This window comes from Aspergillus steynii (genome assembly GCF_002849105.1).
Source record: "Aspergillus steynii IBT 23096 chromosome Unknown P170scaffold_6, whole genome shotgun sequence".
NCBI classification, from domain to species: Eukaryota; Fungi; Ascomycota; class Eurotiomycetes; order Eurotiales; family Aspergillaceae; genus Aspergillus; species Aspergillus steynii.
In genome coordinates this window covers 1,261,579-1,283,073 of record NW_020194403.1, presented here as the reverse complement: position 1 = coordinate 1,283,073, position 21,495 = coordinate 1,261,579, and the positions used below count along the sequence as shown (strand labels likewise).

The 21,495-nt window shown below is 53.3% G+C and overlaps 8 protein-coding genes across 8 annotated transcripts; 5 read left to right on the top strand and 3 right to left on the bottom strand.

Moving 5' to 3' along the window:
* Positions 1 to 710: 710 nt before the first annotated feature.
* On the top strand, positions 711 to 2,455 carry P170DRAFT_363504 (DNA-binding domain-containing protein; the record flags this gene model as incomplete). Its single annotated transcript, XM_024844577.1, has 3 exons — positions 711 to 1,128; positions 1,192 to 1,213; positions 1,315 to 2,455. 3 exons carry the CDS (start codon positions 711 to 713, stop codon positions 2,453 to 2,455), a joined length of 1,581 nt encoding a protein of 526 aa, XP_024702082.1.
* A 220-nt stretch (positions 2,456 to 2,675) lies between these two features.
* On the top strand, positions 2,676 to 3,468 carry P170DRAFT_221969 (uncharacterized protein). The gene has a single exon (XM_024842866.1). The coding sequence runs from the start codon at positions 2,897 to 2,899 to the stop codon at positions 3,347 to 3,349; it is 453 nt and encodes a 150-aa protein (XP_024702081.1). The 5' UTR covers positions 2,676 to 2,896; the 3' UTR covers positions 3,350 to 3,468.
* Positions 3,469 to 4,689: 1,221 nt separating this feature from the next.
* On the bottom strand, positions 4,690 to 8,607 carry P170DRAFT_222165 (PXA domain-containing protein). The gene is made up of 3 exons (XM_024842867.1): positions 7,882 to 8,607; positions 6,974 to 7,765; positions 4,690 to 5,482 (listed from the first exon to the last, which is right to left on the bottom strand). Exons 1-3 carry the CDS (start codon positions 8,415 to 8,417, stop codon positions 4,729 to 4,731), a joined length of 2,082 nt encoding a protein of 693 aa, XP_024702080.1. The 5' UTR covers positions 8,418 to 8,607; the 3' UTR covers positions 4,690 to 4,728.
* A 106-nt stretch (positions 8,608 to 8,713) lies between these two features.
* On the top strand, positions 8,714 to 10,259 carry P170DRAFT_457256 (uridine-cytidine N-ribohydrolase; the record flags this gene model as incomplete). Its single annotated transcript, XM_024851705.1, has 4 exons — positions 8,714 to 8,773; positions 8,977 to 9,181; positions 9,276 to 9,592; positions 9,671 to 10,259. 4 exons carry the CDS (start codon positions 8,714 to 8,716, stop codon positions 10,214 to 10,216), a joined length of 1,128 nt encoding a protein of 375 aa, XP_024702079.1. The 3' UTR covers positions 10,217 to 10,259.
* Positions 10,260 to 10,567: 308 nt separating this feature from the next.
* On the bottom strand, positions 10,568 to 11,245 carry P170DRAFT_477645 (uncharacterized protein; the record flags this gene model as incomplete). Its single annotated transcript, XM_024853492.1, has 4 exons — positions 10,568 to 10,626; positions 10,688 to 10,766; positions 10,821 to 11,111; positions 11,216 to 11,245. The coding sequence occupies 4 exons, from the start codon at positions 11,243 to 11,245 to the stop codon at positions 10,568 to 10,570; spliced, it is 459 nt and encodes a 152-aa protein (XP_024702078.1).
* A 364-nt stretch (positions 11,246 to 11,609) lies between these two features.
* Positions 11,610 to 14,028, top strand: P170DRAFT_438479 (GID4/VID24 family protein). Its single transcript, XM_024849608.1, has 3 exons — positions 11,610 to 11,822; positions 11,900 to 13,502; positions 13,564 to 14,028. Exons 1-3 carry the CDS (start codon positions 11,799 to 11,801, stop codon positions 13,752 to 13,754), a joined length of 1,818 nt encoding a protein of 605 aa, XP_024702077.1. The 5' UTR covers positions 11,610 to 11,798; the 3' UTR covers positions 13,755 to 14,028.
* A 338-nt stretch (positions 14,029 to 14,366) lies between these two features.
* Positions 14,367 to 19,336, bottom strand: P170DRAFT_477643 (putative histone deacetylase complex subunit (Hos4); the record flags this gene model as incomplete). The annotated part of the gene is made up of 5 exons (XM_024853491.1): positions 14,367 to 14,491; positions 14,583 to 14,907; positions 15,049 to 15,173; positions 15,560 to 15,758; positions 15,818 to 19,336. 5 exons carry the CDS (start codon positions 19,334 to 19,336, stop codon positions 14,367 to 14,369), a joined length of 4,293 nt encoding a protein of 1,430 aa, XP_024702076.1.
* Positions 19,337 to 21,064: 1,728 nt separating this feature from the next.
* Positions 21,065 to 21,493, top strand: P170DRAFT_221776 (uncharacterized protein). Its single transcript, XM_024842865.1, has one exon. The coding sequence runs from the start codon at positions 21,215 to 21,217 to the stop codon at positions 21,437 to 21,439; it is 225 nt and encodes a 74-aa protein (XP_024702075.1). The 5' UTR covers positions 21,065 to 21,214; the 3' UTR covers positions 21,440 to 21,493.
* The last annotated feature ends 2 nt before the right edge of the window (positions 21,494 to 21,495 follow it).

Here is a 21,495-nt window from a genome sequence, read left to right as displayed (position 1 = left end):
CCTGCGCCCCAACCTGACCCTGTTGATTCATTGATTTTATTTTTCTTTTTCCTTTTTATTATTTCAGTTCAATTTTTTTTTTTTTTTTTTTTTTTTTTTTTTTTGAAGAAAAAAATAATAATACCTTAAACTCCGTCTCATGCCTTACCCGCATCCTCCTGCTCCCTTCCCTTCATCATTGTACAAAAGAGAAGAAAAAACCTGCATGCGTTCTTCTATGCATACATATTGCTCTCTCTAGCTCTGGTTAGCTTCTGGCTCGGACATACAGGTGTTGAAAGATTTCCTTTGGTTTCCCTCACGGGACATCGGCTGTTATTTTCCTTGGTATTTGGCATACACACTGGCAGCGACTCCCGATCTATTCGATGGTTACGAAGTACTTACAATCTGGTTCCTTGGAAGGTTGATCATGCATATTCGGCCCTCGATCCGGCTCTAGATTGTCCATCTCTTTTCCCTTGAGACATTCTCCTTTCTTTGCTTTTTCCCCCTTATCAAATTCTGGACTTTTGATTCCACCCCATTGACCTCTTGTCCTCTCCGATTCTTGGACGGGTTTGCTTAGCGCTGGCTGTCATTCCGCTGTCAGGGCTGCTGCAAGACCGCCACTTGTTATAGTATCAGACCACTCCCCCGGGTCATTTTTATTCTTCTGTCCTCTTTTTCCTCCCATACCCTTCAACCGTCTACCGACTTCAACGGCCGCCATGGATACGGAGAGCTCGCATGGACAAGACAGTGATTTTGCACAATCACCGTGGATGGACATGGGCGGGTTCACTCCCTCCCAACACTCACCGCCACTGGATTATCATGGGTTTGGATATGGTGTGATGCCCTTGGATTCGGCCTACGACGTGTCGATACCACCCCCGTATGCATCTCTGCCATTGACGCTGCCTTCCAGCACATGGCCCAGCATGCTCACACCCGGGCAATATCCGGAGGCAGGTCTGCCTCCGGTCCCGATACAACCTTCCGTGGCGCCGGTTGCACCCATCCCGCCGCCACGCAAATCGTCCACCAGCAGCTCGACGCCCCGAAGGACGCTTACTGATGATGACCGTCGACGCATGTGCCTCTACCATGAGGAGAACAAGACGGCCAAGCAGACTGATATTGGAGGTAAGTTTATACATATCATGATGCCCATGGTTCCTTAGAGTTCGGGCTGATGGTTCATCATAGCGCTCTTCGGTGTGGAAAGAAGGTAGAGTACATACTTCCCCTTTCTGAGACATCCAAGTTGATGCCTCTCTGGAAAGAGAAATCCCTTTCTAACTTTTGTGTGTTTTGTTTTTTTTTTTAAAGTACTGTTTCGAAAGTGCTCCGCCAGAAAGAAAAATACCTGAGCACAGAAGACGGGAGTCGGTCTCCCATTAAGCGAGCTAAAGGGAGAGTCCCTGACATCGAAAAGGCCCTGTCCAACTGGGTGAGGAATTACCAGCGGCATGGTTATTCACTCAGCGATGAAATGATCAGGGAGAAGGCACTTTTCTTCGCCAGCACCTGTGGCAGCAACGATGGAAAGGAAAAGGTCCTGACCACCAGCTGGCTCGAGAAATTCAAGCATAAGAATAATTTGCTCGGTGCGAAGTCTCGCAAGAGCTCTTTCAGCACCACCAAGAGCGACTCGGACAGCCCTACTGGTCTAAGCATCAATTCTGCTTTGGCATCAGCTATCCAGTCTCCCACTTTACTATCCCCTACATCCCCCGGATTCGCTACTCCGTCGCCGTTATCGCCGACTCAAAGCCAAGACAACATCAAAGCCGAGACTCTGGCCGAGCTCATAAGCGACTATCAACAGCACATACAAAAGAGCACCACGCCACTCGATACCACGGTGACCAGCCCAACCTCAACTTTGGTGTCGGAGAGTCCTTTCACTCCCACAAGTCAATCCCGCAATCCCTCTGCGGACAGCTTTCCTAGTAGGCCGCGAAGCCAAACGTGTCCTCTTAGTACTGTCGATCCTGGCTCTATGATTCCGGACCAGTCTTCCGACCAGGTCTCTCCTAGGACTTGCCTGCAGCCACCATTTCCAGGAACCTTGCAGGAATCACCCATGGAGGACCGTGACCCTAAAAAACTTCCTGGTCTCGACACTTCGGCCAACATGATCAAACGAAACCGCAGCAACCCCGAGATCCGGGCAAAGACCATCTACCCACCATTGTTTTCAAAGTCAACCACCGTTTCTCCTGTCAGTTCTCCAGGCTCTCCAACCCAAGATGAGGCCCGGAAGGCACTGGAGCTGGTGATGAATTATTTCGAGGCCCAACCTACTGGTCTAGGAGCACAGGAATACGTGACCATTGGAAAGTTGATGGAACGGCTCGAATTGGCCAAAGGCCAGCAGACTACTCTTCCGGGAGGCCTCACCCGCATTGATGAGCACGAAGACGCTCCTCACGTTGCCAGAAAAAGGAGCATCCGCAGTTTGGGTTAGTTCCGATTCTTGCACGACCAAGCCACATATTTTTAAATCATCAGTTCGGTTTTCTTTCTGTTTTTTTCTTCTTTATTTCTTTTTTTTCTCTTTTCTTGATCTTCCTCCTCATGTTATCCATTTTCTTTTGCTCCCTCTTCTGCTCAAAACATATTCCCCTGTTTTTCTATTCTTTTATTCCAATTACTGGGTGGCTTTCTGTTTTACTAGTATTATTGCATTTTTCACGGCATGTTTCTATGATGTCCTGTTTCATTAAGCTCAGCTGAGTCAACGGATCGACGAAGCTTGTGAGAGAAATCAGACGATACACACATAAGAGGGCAACCTCTGGGTTTAAACGGATTCATTTTCATATTTGTTACTTTTTTTTCACATACGGAAGACACCAGCACAGGTTCTGGCGGAGCAGAATCAGACGGAATTACAATAATCGAGAAGATGGAAGGTCTGCTTTTGGGGTTATGTTTGTTTCGCCTATCCGAGAATTGCTTTGCTTGCTTGCCATTCTTTCTTTGCTTCTCGTCCTTTTTGTTTTTTATTTCTTTTTATTTCTATTTTTTGGGTGCTGGCCCCAACGGAGCATTTAAACTAACCCGCCCACGCGGACACAAACTGCATTGGACTACTACAGTCATACATACTGGGATTTCATTTAGGGCTTTCGGATGGCAACGGAGAACGAGAACGATTTTCAATACGGAGCTTGGACTGTTATTTACTGGTTTCTTTTGGTTATTCAATTCTGTCTATTTATTCTATTTATATTTTCCAGGTCCAGTATTGGTGCGATTCCACTATATCTTATTTGTTTTATTGGTTGTATTTGACTTGTATAGCTACCTGGTCGTCATCCCTACCTTCTGCTTCGCTTACGGATTCCCGATTGCTTGAATCCTTCACCGCATGTTTGAGTCATTCGTTCTGATGGTTTTCGAATTTTTACGCTGCGTGTCTGATTATAATAGTTGCTTTTCCTTTAATAACCCCCTGTTTGCAGTTCCAACAGTATATGGGTATGGAACATGTTCCTCAATCCTGACGCACGTCCCGTCCTATCATAATCTATAGTTCCGATTCCCCTCGAGACTAACAACCCCAGCGGACAGACTAACAACTGCACCAGGCCATGGACGATAAGCAGTTCCCAATTCCGTTCCAAATCCACCATCCATACTTATTTGCAGGGAAGTCGATCCTCACTGGCTAGTTCCCTTGCAATTCCCTAGTCGGTATCCTCCGAGCAGGCATCTCCATCCCTTTCTTAATTTTTTTCTTTGTCTTTTTTTTTTTTTTTTTTTTGCGTATCCGCCATCCGTGCCGCCATACGCTATGCCGCCATACGCCATACGCTACGACGCTTAGGTACCCGCCATCCGCCATCCGCGAACCAAGAACCAGATCCCGAGCGACCCCGCCGCCGCCCATTCTTCCTTCCTCTCGTCCACTATTCTCGGTTCAGTAGGTCCTTTGCTTTTCTTTTTCATCCGTCCTCGGAACCGATTCTGATGTCGTCCGCACGGGGGGGCTAAGATTACACGCATTCGATTCATGGTTCGTTTCTCTGGCCCTGCATCGATAGATCCATTTTGTTATTACTTTCCCCACTACGAGAGGACCTAGGGAGCTAATTCCTCCCTCCGGAATACGTAAGGATTTGCTCGTTTTCTGCTTTGGTTCGCTTGTATTACCCTACGCAGGATAGGCGATCTTGCCGATGTTTCCCATACCATACCATCCTGCTAATATTGGGCAGGGAGGTAACTACACTACCTACTATTCCGGACTGGGTGCGCATACGTATACCAACTAATCTACTCGATAGATACTAGGTACTAGGTACTAGGGAGTAGGGAGGAGGTAGTATCGGAGCGCCCAGCTCGGCCGGATCTAGGTCTTTAATATCGACTCCGTCCTCTTACTCGAGTAGGAAGGACGTGTTCTTGACTCGACTTGACTTGACTCGCGAGGATGGATTCCTTACGGGGCCTACTAGTCAACACTAGGAGCCTCAAAGGATCAGGAAGATCTTAACGGCCATGTCCGGCTACTACCTATCTCCCTTGAGCAGGAGATCCTCAAGCGCTATAAGCGAAACTGATTTGGTTTCTTTTCTGTCGTTTCTTTTTTTCTGTTTCAGGATCATTAACATTATTATGATTATTATTAAGTCGAGCTCGCTAACTATGTCATAACCGTCTGGGACTTGGTGTGGGACGTTTTCTCTCTCTTTCTGAAAGACTGTCGGGTGGGAAAAATACTGGGTGATGGTTTCATGAGGCGGTGGCTCGAACGATGCCCCTGTCCTCCATTAACTCCGTGAGGCTGCGCTCTGATAGCTCGGGAAGAAGCTTCGCCAGGATAGCTTCAATGATCGAATATATTAGATGTTTGTTACAGTACTCGTCGGCAAAGAGGTCGAGGAGGTCGTGCTCGATGGCGGCGAGGAGAGGCGCGTCCTCTTCCGGGTGGGCAGTTGTGGTGGTGAGATGAGAAGGGGTAGTAGGGTGAGGAGGAGAAGCGGGCGGAGGAACAGGCGACGATGCTCGGGCAGAGTCCGGGAGCCGTGGATTCTGATCATGATCATTGGGAGCTTGGCCGGCGAGAGGGCCGTGTGCGGCGCCATTGGCGGGAATACCAAAGAAGTGCCGCGCAATTGGACGAGGAATCCGCGATAAAAGACTCACCGCGCAGCGTCGCTTGAGGGAAGCGATTTCGGCCGCGGATGGGCGTGGGTCCGGCGACAAGGAAGGCGCAGTCGCTGAGAGGTTAGGCGTCGAGACGCCACTGCTGGCGTTACTTGCGCCAGCGGCATCGCTACCACTCCTTGGGCCAGGACCCCTCTCGGTGGGCGACGAGGGAGGTTGCACGGACAGGTGCGGCGTCGGAGGCCCGGTGGGATTCGTACCCGCGGCGGCCTGAGCCGGACGAGCGTTCAAAGGAAAAAGTGCCGCCCTGGAGGTGAGAAGCAGGTTGGGCAATAAAGTGGGGGGAAAGATATGATCCTGAATGGTCTCGTGAAGGAACCTGGTGGAGAGAAAGACAACCTATGAGAAAGTAATTCCAAGGGGGAAAAAAACGAAAACGAAAAAAAGAAAAAAAGAAAAAAGAAAAAAGAAAAAAAAAAAGAAAAAGAAAGGGTATCAAAAGGGAAATTGGCAGTGAAATTGCGCAACGCAGACACGGAGATAGCCCATGGAGAGTAAGCGGTAAAAACCCCCCGGACTGTGGAGAAGCGGTTGAGTTGAGATTTTCATGAGACAAGACAAAAGAAAAAAAAAAGGGCCGTGCAACGAGCGACGTGAAAATGGAACGACCAAAAAGCAAGTGGAGCCAGCAGGAAAAAGCGATCGTTGCTTGGCTTCAAGGGCAGACCAGGAGCTTGGGCCATCGATTGGTGCGATTGAACAGGGCCCAAAGCTGAAGATGACGACAAGTCCAAAAGGGCCTCCTGGCACGAAGGCCGGCCGGACTCTCATAGGCAGAAGGCGCGGATTAGCGTCGTTGAACGCTCGGCCGGCTGTCGATTGGCGTCGGATTGCACTGATTGGCCCCAAAAAAGGGGAAAGCAGAGAACGGGGCTGTCGCCCTATCCCTGTCCACTCCCAATGCCGCATGGCCGTTTACTCAACCAATGCCTGGATGATCGTCCCGAGTCATTTAATGTCTCTTTTTTAGCCTTTGTTTGTGAACCACAACACCACCCTCCGGAGGGGAGGCCAACAGGGGGGGCGAGAAAGGGCCTAGACAGGGAGGAGAATGACGCCCCCCTCCTCCATGCGGTGATGGGCAGTGCAAGTGCACCCGGCTCAGTCGGTGACAGAATGCCAAGTGCTCCTCTGTCTTTTTTTTGGCGCTCGTTCTTTCAACCTTTTTTGTTCAACCTTTTTTTTCTTTGTCTCGCTGATCAGGCCAGCTGGAGTCGAACGGGACGGAAAGGGCCGGGCCAGAACAGGAGGTGGATCGATTATCGACAGGGCACGTTCAGGTTCAAAGTTCGGTATGTCCGATGGCGAGACGAGTCAATTCTTCATTGTCGTCCCGTCGCACTCGATCGAGTCCGGCCGTACCGTACCTAGTACCTGGGTGTCGTATCGCGGTACCGTCACGCTGATACCCAGACCGTAAGATAACCGTACGCGTCGGTATCAGGCCGTACGGGACGGTACGGGAGGCCGTCCGCCAATCAGCGGCGGCGACGGGCCGCCGACCACCACCAGCAGATCAAGTGATCGTTGCAGCATGCGAGCAATGCACCGGCACTGCAGCATCGTCCCGTCCGTCTTCCAATCGCTCGTCGTGCTCGGCCAAAAAGGAGTGCCAGCGTAGATCATGGTTCGGAGATCGTACCGCACCGCTTCTCCACTGGTGGAATCCCACCCTCGCCTTCCTTCGTCTCGTTTCACGAAGACAACACGGGTGGTGTTTGGGAGAATGTGAAAAGGAGGGGGGAAAGGAAGAGAATGAACGGAGGATGCGCTAGAAAATCCAGAAGGTAAAAAAAAAAAAGCCACTCACCTATCAAGGACACTATCGGTGTCACCTAATCTTCCTGGACCTGCCAGGATCAGGTGTTGCGACAAGGCCAGCAACCCTCCCAGCCACGGCATCCGTTTGGGGACATCTAGTAGCTGAGAGACCATTCCGTACAGTCGATAGTCCAGCACGGGGCGCTTGCCTGGAGGGTTGCATGAAGGGAATGCCTCGGCTGCGTGGCCGCCGGGGGTGGTCGTCGACGCCGCTGGCGGGGTGGTTGCAACGCGAAAGAGACCCGTCACGATGAAACGTAGAGTCACGTAGACCAGATATCCGAATTGAAGGACGTTCCACATCCAGTCTGGCACTGGCAGCGGGACCTTGGAGGAATGGCGGTTCTGGAAATCTTCCTTGGGCGTCAGGAGCCCAAACTTCTGCAATTGGTCATGTTTAAGCGGTCCCGTCGTCGTGGTGTCATCCTCCCGGGCGGGTTGGCGTCCCACCGCATCGAGGAGCTTTGTGATACTCTCCCACAGAAACCAGCCTTCGCACACCTTTCCGCTAATTTGGTTCCTCAAGATCAGGTCCGCCACGATGTCGCCGACCAGCGTCCGCAGACAGACATTTTCTAGGTCCTCCGTAGGGAGAAGAACTGCCAGAACCTCCTGGGCCAGCACCTGTCGGTATACAGCCTCGTTGGCGCGTTGTCGCTCCACGACGTCCGCGTCCGAGGGATCTGGGACCGGCGAGAACGCCGGATGCGGGTACAAGGCATGATAAATTTCGCGAGACGAGGAAGAAAATCCAGGCAGTTGAGATTGTTCCCGAGCAATTCTGTACGCTAGGCATCGACGAAGGAAGTCAAAAAAGGTCAGTACTAGGTCAATAACGCCCAAACTGAGTTGGGCGGAGATGGGACACGTAGGAAGGTGGGGGGAGAAAGAAAAGACATTGTCTCACAGGTAATATGCGCTTCGACTAGAGCAGGAACCTCATCCAGAAACAGCTGTGCAACGTCGGTTCCTCGAACCCTCTGCTCCAACGCGCGGGTGCAATGCGCAATCACTTGAATGACTTCATTGACCAGGGTCTGGTCCGGAGTGATTTTCGAATACCACGCGAGAACAAACTCCTTGACGATGACGGCAAGAATGGCGTACAGCTGAAGGTCTATTTCGTTTGAGCTTGTGAGAGGGGGTAAAAGGTCCGCGCGAGGCTGTGGGGTGGAAGCTCCGCCATGGTTTCCGGTCTGGGGACACAAGACGCGTCGGATCAGGGCGACCGTTGCCTTATAACTCGTTGCACTGGCCTGTTCATCCCGGCTCGGGGGCTTTGGCAGTCGAGGCCGCGGAGAAATTGACGAGGATGGCAGCTGGAGATTGGAGGACGCCGGAAGAGCCGTGGATTTAGAGCTGGACGTGGTCGGACCAGCTTTGAGATGGGAGAGCGGTTGCAGGCCGGGGCGAGGCGGAGGGTCGCTGGTCATCTCATCCCAGTCGTGAGAAGGATCTTTCAGCCAGGACAGAAGCAGAAACGCGGAAATGCCAACGGGGCCGGGTCTCGGGGATGGGAACTTTTGACAGACCTAGAAGGGCTTGGATGGAGATTGGAGATGGAGACTTGGGACGCGGAGCCATGGAACGAGGCGTTGACTGGCGCAGGTTTCCCCGGAGCCGCCGCCGGATGACGCAGCAGCCTGCCGCATGGGGAAGGTAGGGCTTAGGGCCCGGGGTCGATAAGGAACCGCCGTTATCGCCGCGGCTTATCGGGGGGCATCCCCGCATGGCCCCTTCGTCGTGTCCTTTATTCTTTCTCTTTCTCTTTCTCTTCCTTCACTCCGCCGTATTCTTCCTTCATTGATATTGTTCATTTCATCATGACCGCCTCCTCCCCCATCCCCTTATGGCTGGATTGCGACCCCGGTTCGTTGTCCCGGTTTAGATGCAGGACTATGCTATAGTTACCCCAGTGCTGACACGGTTCTCTTAGGACACGATGTAAGAAGAGTCATCTCCATCTACTGTACACCTTCTTACACTATCTAGGACGCATTCGCCATTCTCGTTGCCGCCCATCATCCGTCCTTGAATCTCCTCGGAATCACCACGGTCCACGGCAATGCGTCCCTGGAAAACACCACGGTCAATGCCACGAGGATCCTGGAGGCTATCGGCCGCCCTGAGGTTCCCGTTTATCCAGGACATGCCAAACCTTTCTGCAGACCGGCCATTCATGCGCCCAATATCCACGGTAAGACTGCTAGAAGCCTACTGGCAATTCCCATTCCTTTTCTTCTCCCTCTCCAGGAACAACACTGACATTGTCGACCCTCCCCACCTTGCAGGAGATTCCGGTATTGACGGCACGGAACTCCTGCCCAAACCAAGCACAGCCCCCGTGACAGACAAGAATCCTATTTTAGCGATGCGCGATGCTCTATTGGCGCACCCGAAAGGGACACCTTGGGTCATCGCAACCGGTGCCCTGACCAATGTCGCCTTGCTGTTTGCAACCTTCCCCGAAGTGGCAGAGCACATCCAGGGGCTGAGCATCATGGGTGGCGGCGTAGGTGAAGGGTTCACTGATGCGCCCATGAGTCGGCTGAAGGGCCAAGAGGCGCGGATTGGCAATGTCACTCCTTTGGCGGAGTTTAACGTCTACGTGCGTATATGCGGTCTAAGACGAACCAATCCCCATTCCTCAATCAACTTTTTCTGACATTTTATGCTGTTACGATAGTGTGACCCCGAGGGATCTCAGTCCATCTTCAGCAACCCCGTCCTAGCATCTAAGACGACCCTGATCTCCCTCGACTTGACGCATCAGGTTCTCGCCTCGCCTTCCGTGCAATCCCGCATCCTACATGGAGGCGACGATGCGTCCGCGCCCTCCACCGTCCTGCGCCAGATGCTCTTCGAGCTATTGACCTTCTTCTCCTCGACGTACGAGAGCGTATTTGGGCTAAATGATGGTCCGCCCCTGCATGACCCGCTCGCCGTGGCAGTGATCCTGTCGACGCTCAACCCGGTCTTCGCCAAGCAACATCCTGATCAGGTCTTGAAGTTCGATGACCGCAACGGGGAGCGATTCACCGTGAGTGTCATCACCGACGGGCTCCATGGAACGGACGTCGAGTTGGTTGGGTCGTTGGGTCGTTCCGTCGTTGCGCCTATCGCTCAGGGCGTAGCTATCCCGCGAGGCGTGGATGTCGATGCGTTTTGGAATATCATTCTGGATTGTCTTCGACGAGCAGACGAATGCAATGCTGCGCGTAAGAAGGCCTGATTGGGGTGGTTTATCATCGGTTTGTTACATATCTAGATCGAGTAGATAGAATAGATTTTCCTTTCTAGTATAAATTGAGGCCATCAGATCTACGAGCTTGCCATCTATTCTAACTATGGAAGATGGTCAATAATGCTGTATAGTACAGCTCACCTTAATACAGCAGCGAGGAAAACGGAGCATTTAACCATCCCCGAATGGCACCATCTGGGTCAGAGAATTCCTTTGGCTGCCAGGACTCCATCGAGTGACTCAGTCGACGAACCACCTCGTCGATCTTAATGCCAGGCCCGATCTCGTCAGTGCATCTACGTACCCATCCTTGATGTCGAAGATGCGAAGACCTTTAACTTAGCTTGTGATATCATACTCGCCCGCTTCCTGGTTGTACTGGATCCCCAGATTCATTCCTGGATGGCGAAGTTTGGCGTGGTCAGGTTCACCTGCATACAGGCGGCCAGGGCGACGGACCCAGGAAAAAACGTGGTGCAAGAGCAACGTCGTAGGTGTTTACCATGACGACAATGCGGCGCAATTCGGACATTCGCCGCTGCAGTGGCTGATATCAGACTGACGCACGTCGACGCTTGCGTCTTCGAGGGACCGTTTCACGCCTCAGAGGCTGACGAGCCGTTCGAACGCTCAGGGCGATCGGGCACGATACAAGACCCGACAGCGACTTGATGTTATCCGGGTGTTCTGAAAAGAGCGGTTCCTCCAGGAAGAGCGGACGATGGGGTTCCAACGCCTTGGCCAGCTCACCCAGTGATTTCGCCATGCACTTGTGCAGACAGTCGTGGAAATCCAGGGCGGTATCTAGATCTAGCGCTTTGATGGTCTTGAGACGCTCGATGCTCGATTCCAGCACACGCGGCGAATTCAGCCAGTTGACGTCCTCGGTGTTGCCTCATATCCTCGGAACCGCTTGCACAACATCGAGGATGCCCTTCACGGCCTCGGTGTGGCCCTCAAGGGAGCCTTCTCCCCAGCCATACTCACCCTCTCCATCGAAAATCTTGACAAGGTCATCGAGGCACGCGGAAGTATTCGATGGACTGGATCTTGACCATAATTAAAGCAACGCTAAAGGTTAACGGAATTGGCTGGCTGCGGCGACAACGAGATGTCGACGGTGTATGCGGTTGTGGAAAATCGAGCGTGTTGAACATGATATTCTGTGATTCGGCAGGCCTCCAATATATCAGATGGAGAATTCCCAATGGAAAGAACTACACGAAGTCCAGGCCGTTGGATGGAGATCGGAATGTGGGGGGATCCATCAGGGAGACTCCGCAATGGAGAAAGGGATGAAGGAAGAGAAGGAGACGATAAAATACAGAGACGAAAGAAGAGATCATGTAATCTCGCCCACTTTGGCTTTCCCTCCGCCAACCAACCCATCGCCATTATTTCTCCCTTTTCTCCGTCTTGTCGTTTTGCTTTCTGCTGGCCACATTCCTTCTGCCCTCGCCGTGTTTCATCTTCCCCGATCCGAATCGAATCCTTCCATCCCCAAGTTGCCTCCCCGTCCACTTCACGCCTGCCGATTGAATCCCATCGGCGTCCTCCGCCACCGAGGACGATGCCTCCGGTCAACACTCCCTCGGTCAGTTTGCAGCCCCTGGTTCCACCGCGGGTCGACTTTGGCCTCCGTTCCAATGCTAACCGGCTGGGGGATTGCAGAATCATTCGCCCCCTCCCTCGCTGCAGCTGAACGATCTCTCCGGCCCACTCCCCTCGCTGCCCGCCGCCGATGACGCCCATGACGATAACGTGAGCTTCCTGCGGTCTCGTGTGCGCTCTCCGCCTGATTCCTCCTCGTCCGTCTCGTCGCTCAGTCGCCAGAATCGACGCCGCCAACAGATCCAGGCCGAGTTGGACGTCGTGCCCATGGATCTCGACAACCCCGCCCGCACGCGATCCTCCCTCGAAATCAGCCGCCGCATCCCCATCGTGCGCCGTCAGCGCGACTCTCCCACCTCCGCCACCCCCAGCCAGAATCCAAATCACCACAGCAATAACATGCCCAACTACGAAAGTCGGGTCTCCAACCCGCGCTCCCTGTACGGTTGGGCGCCGGCCTCCGATGACGACGACGACGCTAACGACGACCCCAACGACGATGATTTGACCCTCGAACCGCTCCAAGACCCCAACTCCATCTCCTCCTGGTTTGGCCGCCTCTCCGACCGCAGCGCCGCTTCCAGACGCCATGCGCGCCGTGAATACGTCGGTCGAAGTCCGCACGCTCTGCCCGACGATCCTGCCGACAACAGCGCCCACCGCTGGAACGACCCGACGACGGAGGCCCTGTTGCAGTCCGTACGGCGACAACCACGCTTTTCACGCACTCGCACCCTACACAACTATCTCCTCGACCGCGAACGAGCAGGCACCCAGGACGCGGAGGAAAGCAGAGACCGGTCATCCACATCCCGCGCATATCGCTTCCTCCCCGGCAGCCGTGGCGAACCGCATCGACTCCTGACTCACAGCGACCTGCGCGCTCGCATCAGTGCCCATCGACAACTCAACATGGATAACCCCCCGAGTCCCCGGCTAAAAGAGACGATCAAATACCTGGACCGTCTGCGCTACTCGAACTCCTTCGAAGAAAGTCTCAACTCCGCCGCTGCGGGCGGATTTGCCCAACTCGACTTCCTCTCCTGGGATCACGATGATTTTATCCTGGATACAACTTCGATAGCGCCGCCCCCAATCTGTTCCTGGCTGCGGCCCGGTATGGTCTTCTCAGGATCTCAACGGGCTGCCAGCAGTGCCAGTTCGATCTTCGGTCAACGGGTGCCGACCCCTTCGTCATCATCCCAGGATCCCATGATCGTCGACGGAGGCGGCGAAAATAACAGCCAGAACAGCAATCGGATCAGCGTATACACTACGAACGGTCGCCGGTACCTGGCCAACAATATCTACAATCTGGGGACAGGCAAGGACGAAAATTGGCCGGTGAAGGTCACCATCCACAACATCAACACGCAAGAGATGACTTTATCGGGGACGATGGAAGCGTACAACATCCCCGACAAGACCTCCCCGTCCCACGACGCTCACATCGTTACTTTCCTCGAGGGCGAAATCATCGACTTCAACACGCACACGTTGGAAACGAAGAACTTCAAAGCCGATGCCGAGATCGACAGTACCTACTGGCGGGAACTGCAGCCATTCAAGACCCTCACAGACGATGAGATGACGAGGAACCTAGTCAGTCGGAAATGGATTACGGAGGAACTATCAAAGGGGTGGATCCTGATGCGATGGAAAGGTACGTCGTCATTTCTCTCCTGTCACCCGTTCGTAAATCCTCTTTCTAATCACGAATATAGAACGCTGCTTCATCACTCCCACCGACTCCCGGCAAGGCCTCACCATCTCCGGGTTTTACTACATCTCCCTCCATCGAGAGAGCGGCCACATCGAAGGTCTCTACTACGACCCGGGCAGCTCCCCGTACCAGCAATTGTCCCTGCGGCCGGAAACCAAAAAAATGGTCCGGCCCTCGTACAGCTTCCGCTAACTCTTCAGCATCCTTGGTCTCGGCGTTTGGGTAATTGATTGGGATCTTGGCTACCCGGATTATTTGAGTTGACTGCAAATCGCATAGCCGGTGATTTTCTTTTTTCTTCTTCTTCGTGTTCAAATTCAACCAAACTCATTTGGCAGGCAGTGTCCGTTACATATTTGGATTCCTGATACAGTTGGCATCTATCCCCAGTCGGTTCATACAGAACGAAATGGAATTGTATCTTACCCATCAGTGAAATGAAAACTTACGATATCATTTACAATCCTATAGAAAGTGCAGCAAATTGTTTCCTCGACTTCATGAATTTTTTTAATTTAAATCCTAAGCCCTCGTCTAGAGCAAACTAGACAAGAGACATAAGAAATTGGCGATGCGATGGATCCGACCAGACAGGAAAATAGGAACAAGAAATCCAAGATCATGGATACCGGTATCCTTCAAGATACCGTGAATAATCGATCCGATCCGACACATAACAATGGTCCTCACACAACCCACTACCCATAGATACCCATAATCGATGTAAAAACTTCACCTCCTTCAATCCTGTCGCATCAGCTACAACCGATCACCGGCGTAAACCATTCCCCAGAGAGGAACAATCTACTGCTCGGTCTGGAAGTAGTTGAGGAGGACGGAGCGCTCCTGGGACTCCTCACCCCAGTCCTTGACGACGACGCAAGAGCAGTTGACGACCTTGCGAGCGTTGCCCTCACGGTCGAGCTGGCCTGTTCATCGATCTCGGTTAGCCTTACCAATTCACATCTATTCTTCTTCCCACTGAGAGAAGAGAGAAGAGGGGGGAATGGGGAAACATACAAAGACCAACCCACTCGCCGAGCATCTTTCCGTCGGGGACCTTGATCAGGGGGATCTTGTGCTCGGAGCAGAGGGCGACAACAAGCTTCTTGTAGGCCTCCTCCTCGCAGCCCTCGTTGAGGACACACATGTGAGCCTGGCGACGGTCCAGGGTCTTGGCGGCCTCGCGGAGACCGCGGGCAAGACCGTCGTGGATGAGGGAGATGCGCAGAACGCCCTTCAGAGCGTCCAGGACGGACATCTGGCCACCGGCGCCAGCGTCGGCCGAAACCTCGACCTCATCGGCGGCAACGGGGGGGTTGGAAACGGTCTCTTCTCCGTCCGACTGTTGCGATTTCTGCGTTAGCGGTGCACTTTTTTTTTTTTTTGGATGGCTTCTTTTTTTTTTGGTTTCTGCCCCTCGCAATCGAGTCGTCTTCGACAGGAATTGGATTTGGGTTCAACGGGCAGGCAACTGTGAACGTACCATTTTGATTATTCTATTGGTATATCCTGTCGGATTTTCCTCAAAGAGTTGAGTTGATGGAGTGCTGAATTCAAGATTGTGGAAGCGTCCGCGGGTTTTCTCGCCTAAATCGTCGGTGGTGTGCCCTACGGCTTATGTAAGATACACCCTCACGTGTGATTCAGTCACGTGATGTTGTCTCGACCAGCAGAAGTTCACTTCCGCATTCTTCCTGTTTTAGACTCGCCCTGGTCTTCGGGTTATTCTTGACTACGAGGGTGCTCAGTCACCGGGCTTACTCTGTATGTCTACAACAATAGATCTACTAGGAAAAGAAACTGGACTTGAAAGACTATCAAAGCCTTGCTCTATCCAATCACTCGAACAACTCGAGAAACATCACACATCACATCAACTGAGGTATCATAGTCATACATCAAGGAAATTCCACCTGTACAGGTTTTACTCCGTAATCGCCAAAGTAAACGATGCAGTATCAAACATTAGACGTATGTACTTGGTCTTGCATGACCATAGCCGTTCGTAAGGCCTGTGATCCCGTTGGGAAACCCTTCTTCAACGGGCGGAGGTCCCGATACATGCCCATTGGGCTGCGGTAGATCGAATGGCGGCGTCGCCGATGGTTCGCGATCAATGTGCATCTTCAAAAACTGAATGTCCAGTCCATGCAGATGGGGAATATGTGGAACGAGATCCATGAAGTCGGAGAGCTTTAAAGATACGTCAGCATTCAACTCGCACCTGGCAGATAGATTGATCATGAACTTACCCGAACCCAGAATACATGCTCCATGTCGAAGTATTTGGGGCGTGCTTCGCTATCTCTCCGCATGATCTGTCCAAATGACGAACTCAAGAACTCCATCTCATCGGCCTGCACAAGCATTCGCCGAGTGACCCGCCATAGGTTCCCCCGCTGAGTAGGCGTCGCGTTGCGTTTCTCCCAGCCGGCATATTGTGAAAGTTGCAGATCATTGGTCGCTAATATCGGTGCCACAAGATAGTTGGGGATCCATTTCTCGTCCGCGATGTCAGGCGAACAGGAAGGATCGAGTTGTTTTGTCTCCGCGGTCACCACAGGCATAAATTTCCTTAGCCACATGTGGCTTCTCGCCTGGGGATCGTTGGCCCCAACCAGATTGGCCGCAGCACGAAGTCTGCTAGGCAGAGCGTCTCGCCGTCGCTGTTCTTGCTCTTCCTGCTCCCTGCGCAGTTTGGCGAGCCGGACCCGTTCTTGCTCAAGGCGTTTCTGGCGTTCTTCCTCGGCCTGCTTGATTCGCCGTTCTTCGGCCTCTTTCCGCTTACGTTCCTCTTCCGCTGCCTTCTCTTGAGCCAGACGGGCTGCACGGGCTGCCCGCTCTTTCTCTTCTTTCTCCAGTCGAGCCTTTTCGGCTTCGGCAAGACGTGCCTCCTCCGCCAACCGTTCCTGTTTCGCTTTGCGGGCCTCTCTTTGCCGCCGGGCTTCCGCTTCCGCCTGTGCTTCGGCCTTCTCGGATGTGGTCACAGGATCCTCCATTGGGATATCTTCCAGGTCGTGGGTTTCATGCTTTTCGTGCTCTTCTTTGACAGGCTTCCGTTCGACTGGCTTCGTGGCTGGCGCGTTGGATTCCCCTAAGACATTCGGTCCAGGGTCTGCGTGATCATCATCATCGTCCTTCTGGCGAGATGACTTCAAGTCACCTGTCACTACTGGCTGACTCTTCTTCAAACCTCCATTTGCAATATTAGGCGTCCCATCTTCGGACAAAACCCGTCGTTTCTTCTTGTGCGCCTCTCGAGAATGCTTGTCATGTTCCGTATCACGAGACCGCGGCCTTTCGGGGCTTGCACTACCATGTACACGTTTCAATCCAGACTTGCTGCTGCCATCGGGGTGGTCGACACGTTTGGTGCTCTCGTCACGCCCCGACACAGAGTCAGACGATGGCAGACTGGGTCTTCGGCGATCGCGATCTTGGGGTGGTCGTCCGGCAATTAAGCGTCTTCTTTTAGGAGCCTCATCCCCGCGACCTGCAATGCCCTGTTCGCTATCTTTGACTGAAATCGGTGGTTTTGATCGGGTTGGATCAGGGCGTGGCCCATCGAGATCAGGTCCATTAGGTAGCCCGTCGCTGGTCCGATGGGAAAGTTTGGGGCGGGCAGGCTTCTCCTTGGCATGGACCATGTTGTCCCGGCGTTTCTCCTTTGACAAGAGGGCGTCCTTGGGTGCGGAATCCCGATGGCTAGGGCTCACGACGGGTTTCCGAGGTCGAGCGACAGGAGACAAGGAGTCCCGGCGCCCAGTCCGTCTATTCTCGGCGTCGCGATCTCGTGCTCGACGTGGCGATGGGCCATCGGGTTTTCGTTGCTTCTTCGTCCTGCTGTATGTGTCGTACGCATCTCGAAGGAGGTCAAATTCTTCCTCCCAGTTGTCGGCCCTGCGGTCTCGGGAGAGCTCAAAATAAGTACGGTCCCTATAGAGCCGTCGGGTAGGGTTGAATTGCCGTTGATTGAGCAGAATTCGAATAACCTCGAGGTTACCACGGCCGATAGCTGCGAGCATAGGCGTATTATAACCGGGTTTATGAGAGCCATCCTGGACTGGGGGAGGGTCCGGATCCGCATCACCGATACCGAGAAGGAGAGAAACTACTTCGTCGTGACCACCTTTGGCGGCGGCGATCATGGATTCAGTATCTGCCTTCTGTCCCACGTTCAGGATGTTGGCAACCCCCACAAAATCGCCCTTGGCGGCGAAGGCCTGCAGATTCTCCGGGGTAGCGGTGGTCCACAGCAAATCGTTCCGGGTGGCTTCGCTCCTGACCGTCTTCCGCTTTGTCGTGGTGCTGAGTGGAGGGCTGCGCGGCCTGTGTACAGGAGGCGAATCGCGTGCGCTTTCGGCAGAAATGCGTCGAGATGATGTTTCCTTGACTTCCGATCCAGTGCGCTCCTCTGAACGCCTTCCGGGCCTGATGGATGCCTTTGCATCCGCTAGCACTCGCCGAATCTGCTCGTAATCATCCGAGTCCGATAGGACGAGTTCGTAGGGCTCATCGCCCTCGGCATTCACGGTGCGAGGGTTCGCCCCTGCCTCCAGTAGAAGCTTGACGACATCTAGGTGTCCATTTTCAACCGCATCAATCAGTGGGGTGTCCTTGTCGATGTTCTTGGTGTCGATCTCGCAGCCAGCATCCAGGAGAAATTTCACAATGGGTGCGCTGCCTTCAAGAGCCGCAATCTGCAGAGGCGTGTTTCCGGCATTGTCAGCAACATTCAGGTCCTCCGGACGTTCTGCGTGTCTGGCCATCGCGATATCTAATTCTTGAGCAGCACAGGCGCGGGCCAGGCGGGTTCGGCCATTCTGATCGCGCTGTTTCTTGTACCCCGTTGGCCTCGCAGGGGACGCCGAAGCCCCATCCACGGAGCCGAGCTTTCGAAGCTGAGCACTGGGCAACGGGGAGCCACTGGCGGAGGATGATGTTGACTGCCTGTCTTCCGAGCTTTGCCTCTGGAAGCCGGTGATAAGTGGCGTGGGGGCCTTCTTCTTCCTCTGCGGATCGGGTCCGCCCAGGTGCTGGCCCGAAGCCGTTCGCTTGTGAGAGGACCGGACGGGAGATATCGAGCGATCGGTAGACGCAGGACGAGCAAAGGTCACGCCGTTCAAATCCTTCCGTTCCCTATCGCGGATGGGGGCTGATTGGCCTTGACGGGCTGGAGCAGCTTCGATGTCGACTGTCTCACTGAAGCTTCGCTTCCTCGAAATTTTGGGTGCCGTGAAAGCAGGAGGGGGAGGCTCAGATCTTCTCGGACCGGATTGCGGATCCTCTAGCTTCTCCAGTTTCACAGTCGACAGAGGGGATTTGGCTCTTCTAGAGGGGCTCAACGGGCGCGAGTCACGGGCGCGTTCACCGAGGGGATCACCATTCACGGACTTTCTCGCCTGCAAATCATTAGAGGGAAGATCACTTTCCCCGGCGCCCACTTGGTCATTCTCATCACGTCGTTTCGGTTCATGTTTGATATACTTCCGTCTTTTCTCTGGCGACAAAGATTCTCGACCGGATTGTATGATAGTTTCTGCCTCCGAATCAGCCTTTGGGCTCGGCGGCCCATCGCCCTCCCCGACAACAGGATCAACCTCCCCTACGGGACCGACCTTCCCATTCCCGACGACAACCCGAGGTGGAGATGGCCTCCTGGGGGACGAAGGCCCCGGGGGAGGAGACTGGTGATTCACCTTGACCGCAAGAGCGTTTTGTCCGGCATCCAGGGTAGCTGGCAAGGAGGAGACAGTCTCAACATCACTCATAGCGGTAGCACTCGATTTCTGGGGATTCCGCTCGTCATTTTCGGGGGCCGTGGCGAACAAAAAGACTCGTGGTCCAAGACACCAGCAGTTGTGCGCGAAAGCCGGTGCTCGACCACGCTCGATAGATTCGTAATGAACGGCTTTTCCGTTTCTCGGTTGCAGAAGGGGACCAGGGAGGTGTGGTGAAGCGCTCCCGAAGATGAATTCAATCGTACAAGTTCGTGGCAAGAGGGATGGCCGAAGCAGGTAACGAGTCGATCTCGATCGCAGGAGACAAAGAAAGACAAACAACGACGGGGAGAGGAAGAACTCCAGGTGACGGAACAACTGAGGGTCGGTAATTCAGGAAGAATTGAGGGATGACGGGGAATGTGGAAGAATAGAAAGATAAATAATCAATAGAAAATGGGAGGAAAGATCGAGGATCCGAGGAAAAGCGAATTAATGGGGAGGAGCAAGGAAGTGAAGGAAGGAGGGAAAAGAAGAGGAGAGAAGAGTAAAAAGAGAAAGCGAGAGATTGAAACGGCCGATGCTCACTGGGGTTAGGGAAATTAGTGGAGGGAACTTTTGGTGAGGGAAAGCCAGTGTTGTTAGGTCCAGTTGGGTTTAGTCCGATCACTTGGTTTTCGACGGGGGGGTTTTTGACGGTCGCAGGCGAAAACGAGAGCGACGCTGAGAGTCGCAGAGTCGTAACTTACCCGTTACCACCGTGTTTTTTGGCCACCGGCGGGCGGAGCATGGATTCCGCTAGTCGGTTAGTCAGACATGGTACGATACCAGCCAATACGGACGGCCCGACTTTTCAGTCGCAATCCGGATTAACACTATTACCGGCGAGGATTAATTTAGTTGGGATTTTACGGAGTGCGATTTACGGCGCCAAAGACGGGGGAGGGCGATGAGTCACCGACCGGGGAGAGGTATCGATCTGTCCATCTATGCATCTAAAACGGATGGATACGTACCGTCCCCATCCTGCAGCCGCAACGGGGAAGGGGAAGGCACGACGAAAAAGGCGAGAGGAGGAGGCAACCTCGTCCCAGACTCCGACCTGCGAGACGGCCCAAAAGCGGGCGGGGGCGGTCAGAGGGAAAGTGGCGGATGATCGAATTCCTCGAAGGCACTTTTTTTTGGGCCTGATGTCTCTGAAACTCGCCCTCGGGACCTCCTGGGCTCCAGTGGGTTTCCCTGGAAGCTGCGTAGGCTAGGCATCAGCTCGTTCTGCGGTCTGGCCAATGACCGCCCGCAAGCCACACCCCCCGTTGCCGTTTCCGGACTAAATGACTTCGACAAACTTGCCCCGCCCCACTTGACTGCGGCGATCCTCTGCTCGCCACCCAATCAAGTCCGGACGTGCATTCAGCTTATCGCCCCACCTTTGCCTTCCCCCCTTTCGCGGTTTGGGTCGTTTGGTTGGCGTCACTTGCATGGATTTATTGGAACTCGTCGACGGATCGGCCGGTCGAGGAAAGAGAGGGAAAGAGCCCGCCCGAGGCAACTGGAGGTGGGTGGGGGGAAAAGGTGGAGGTTCACCTTGGTTTGGGAGACGCCGTACCCTCGCATTCTGCCTCCTCCCCATACTGCGTACGTCCCTACTCCGGAAATATTTCCAGAATGCCTGATATCGAGATCATTGTGGAATATGGATAAATACTGGTCGTGGTTGCTGAGAAAGAATGGCATGGGCATCTGCACGGAGCAGAGGCCAGAATGTACACAGTAATGCTGAGTTGTTTACTGCTGACATAACCCGGTTGCCCCTACACTAGTTACTCATAGCGCCGTTGCTTTTTATTTCTCACGAGACCCTGGTGGATCAAACAAACGCCGATTCTTACTGGGGCGAGGAAGAGGGGAGGTTTGTTATTATTGTTGTTTATGATTTATGACTGCTCATCTCGACCTGCGCTGACGGCGGAGTTGACGGTGGTTTCGATTTCTTTTCTTTTTATATTATTTTCTTTTCTTTCTTTCCTTTGTTCTTTTTATTTTTTACTATTTTTTATTTTGTTTTTTAGTTCCCCACACGGCGAAAGGCCTTGGAACGTGTCAAATCAGCAGACACCGTCAGCCCCCCGTAATAATACGCGGCCGGCGCCATAACACCACATAATAAGCGTAATAGGAGTCGTAATAACCCAGAATAATAATGAAGAACG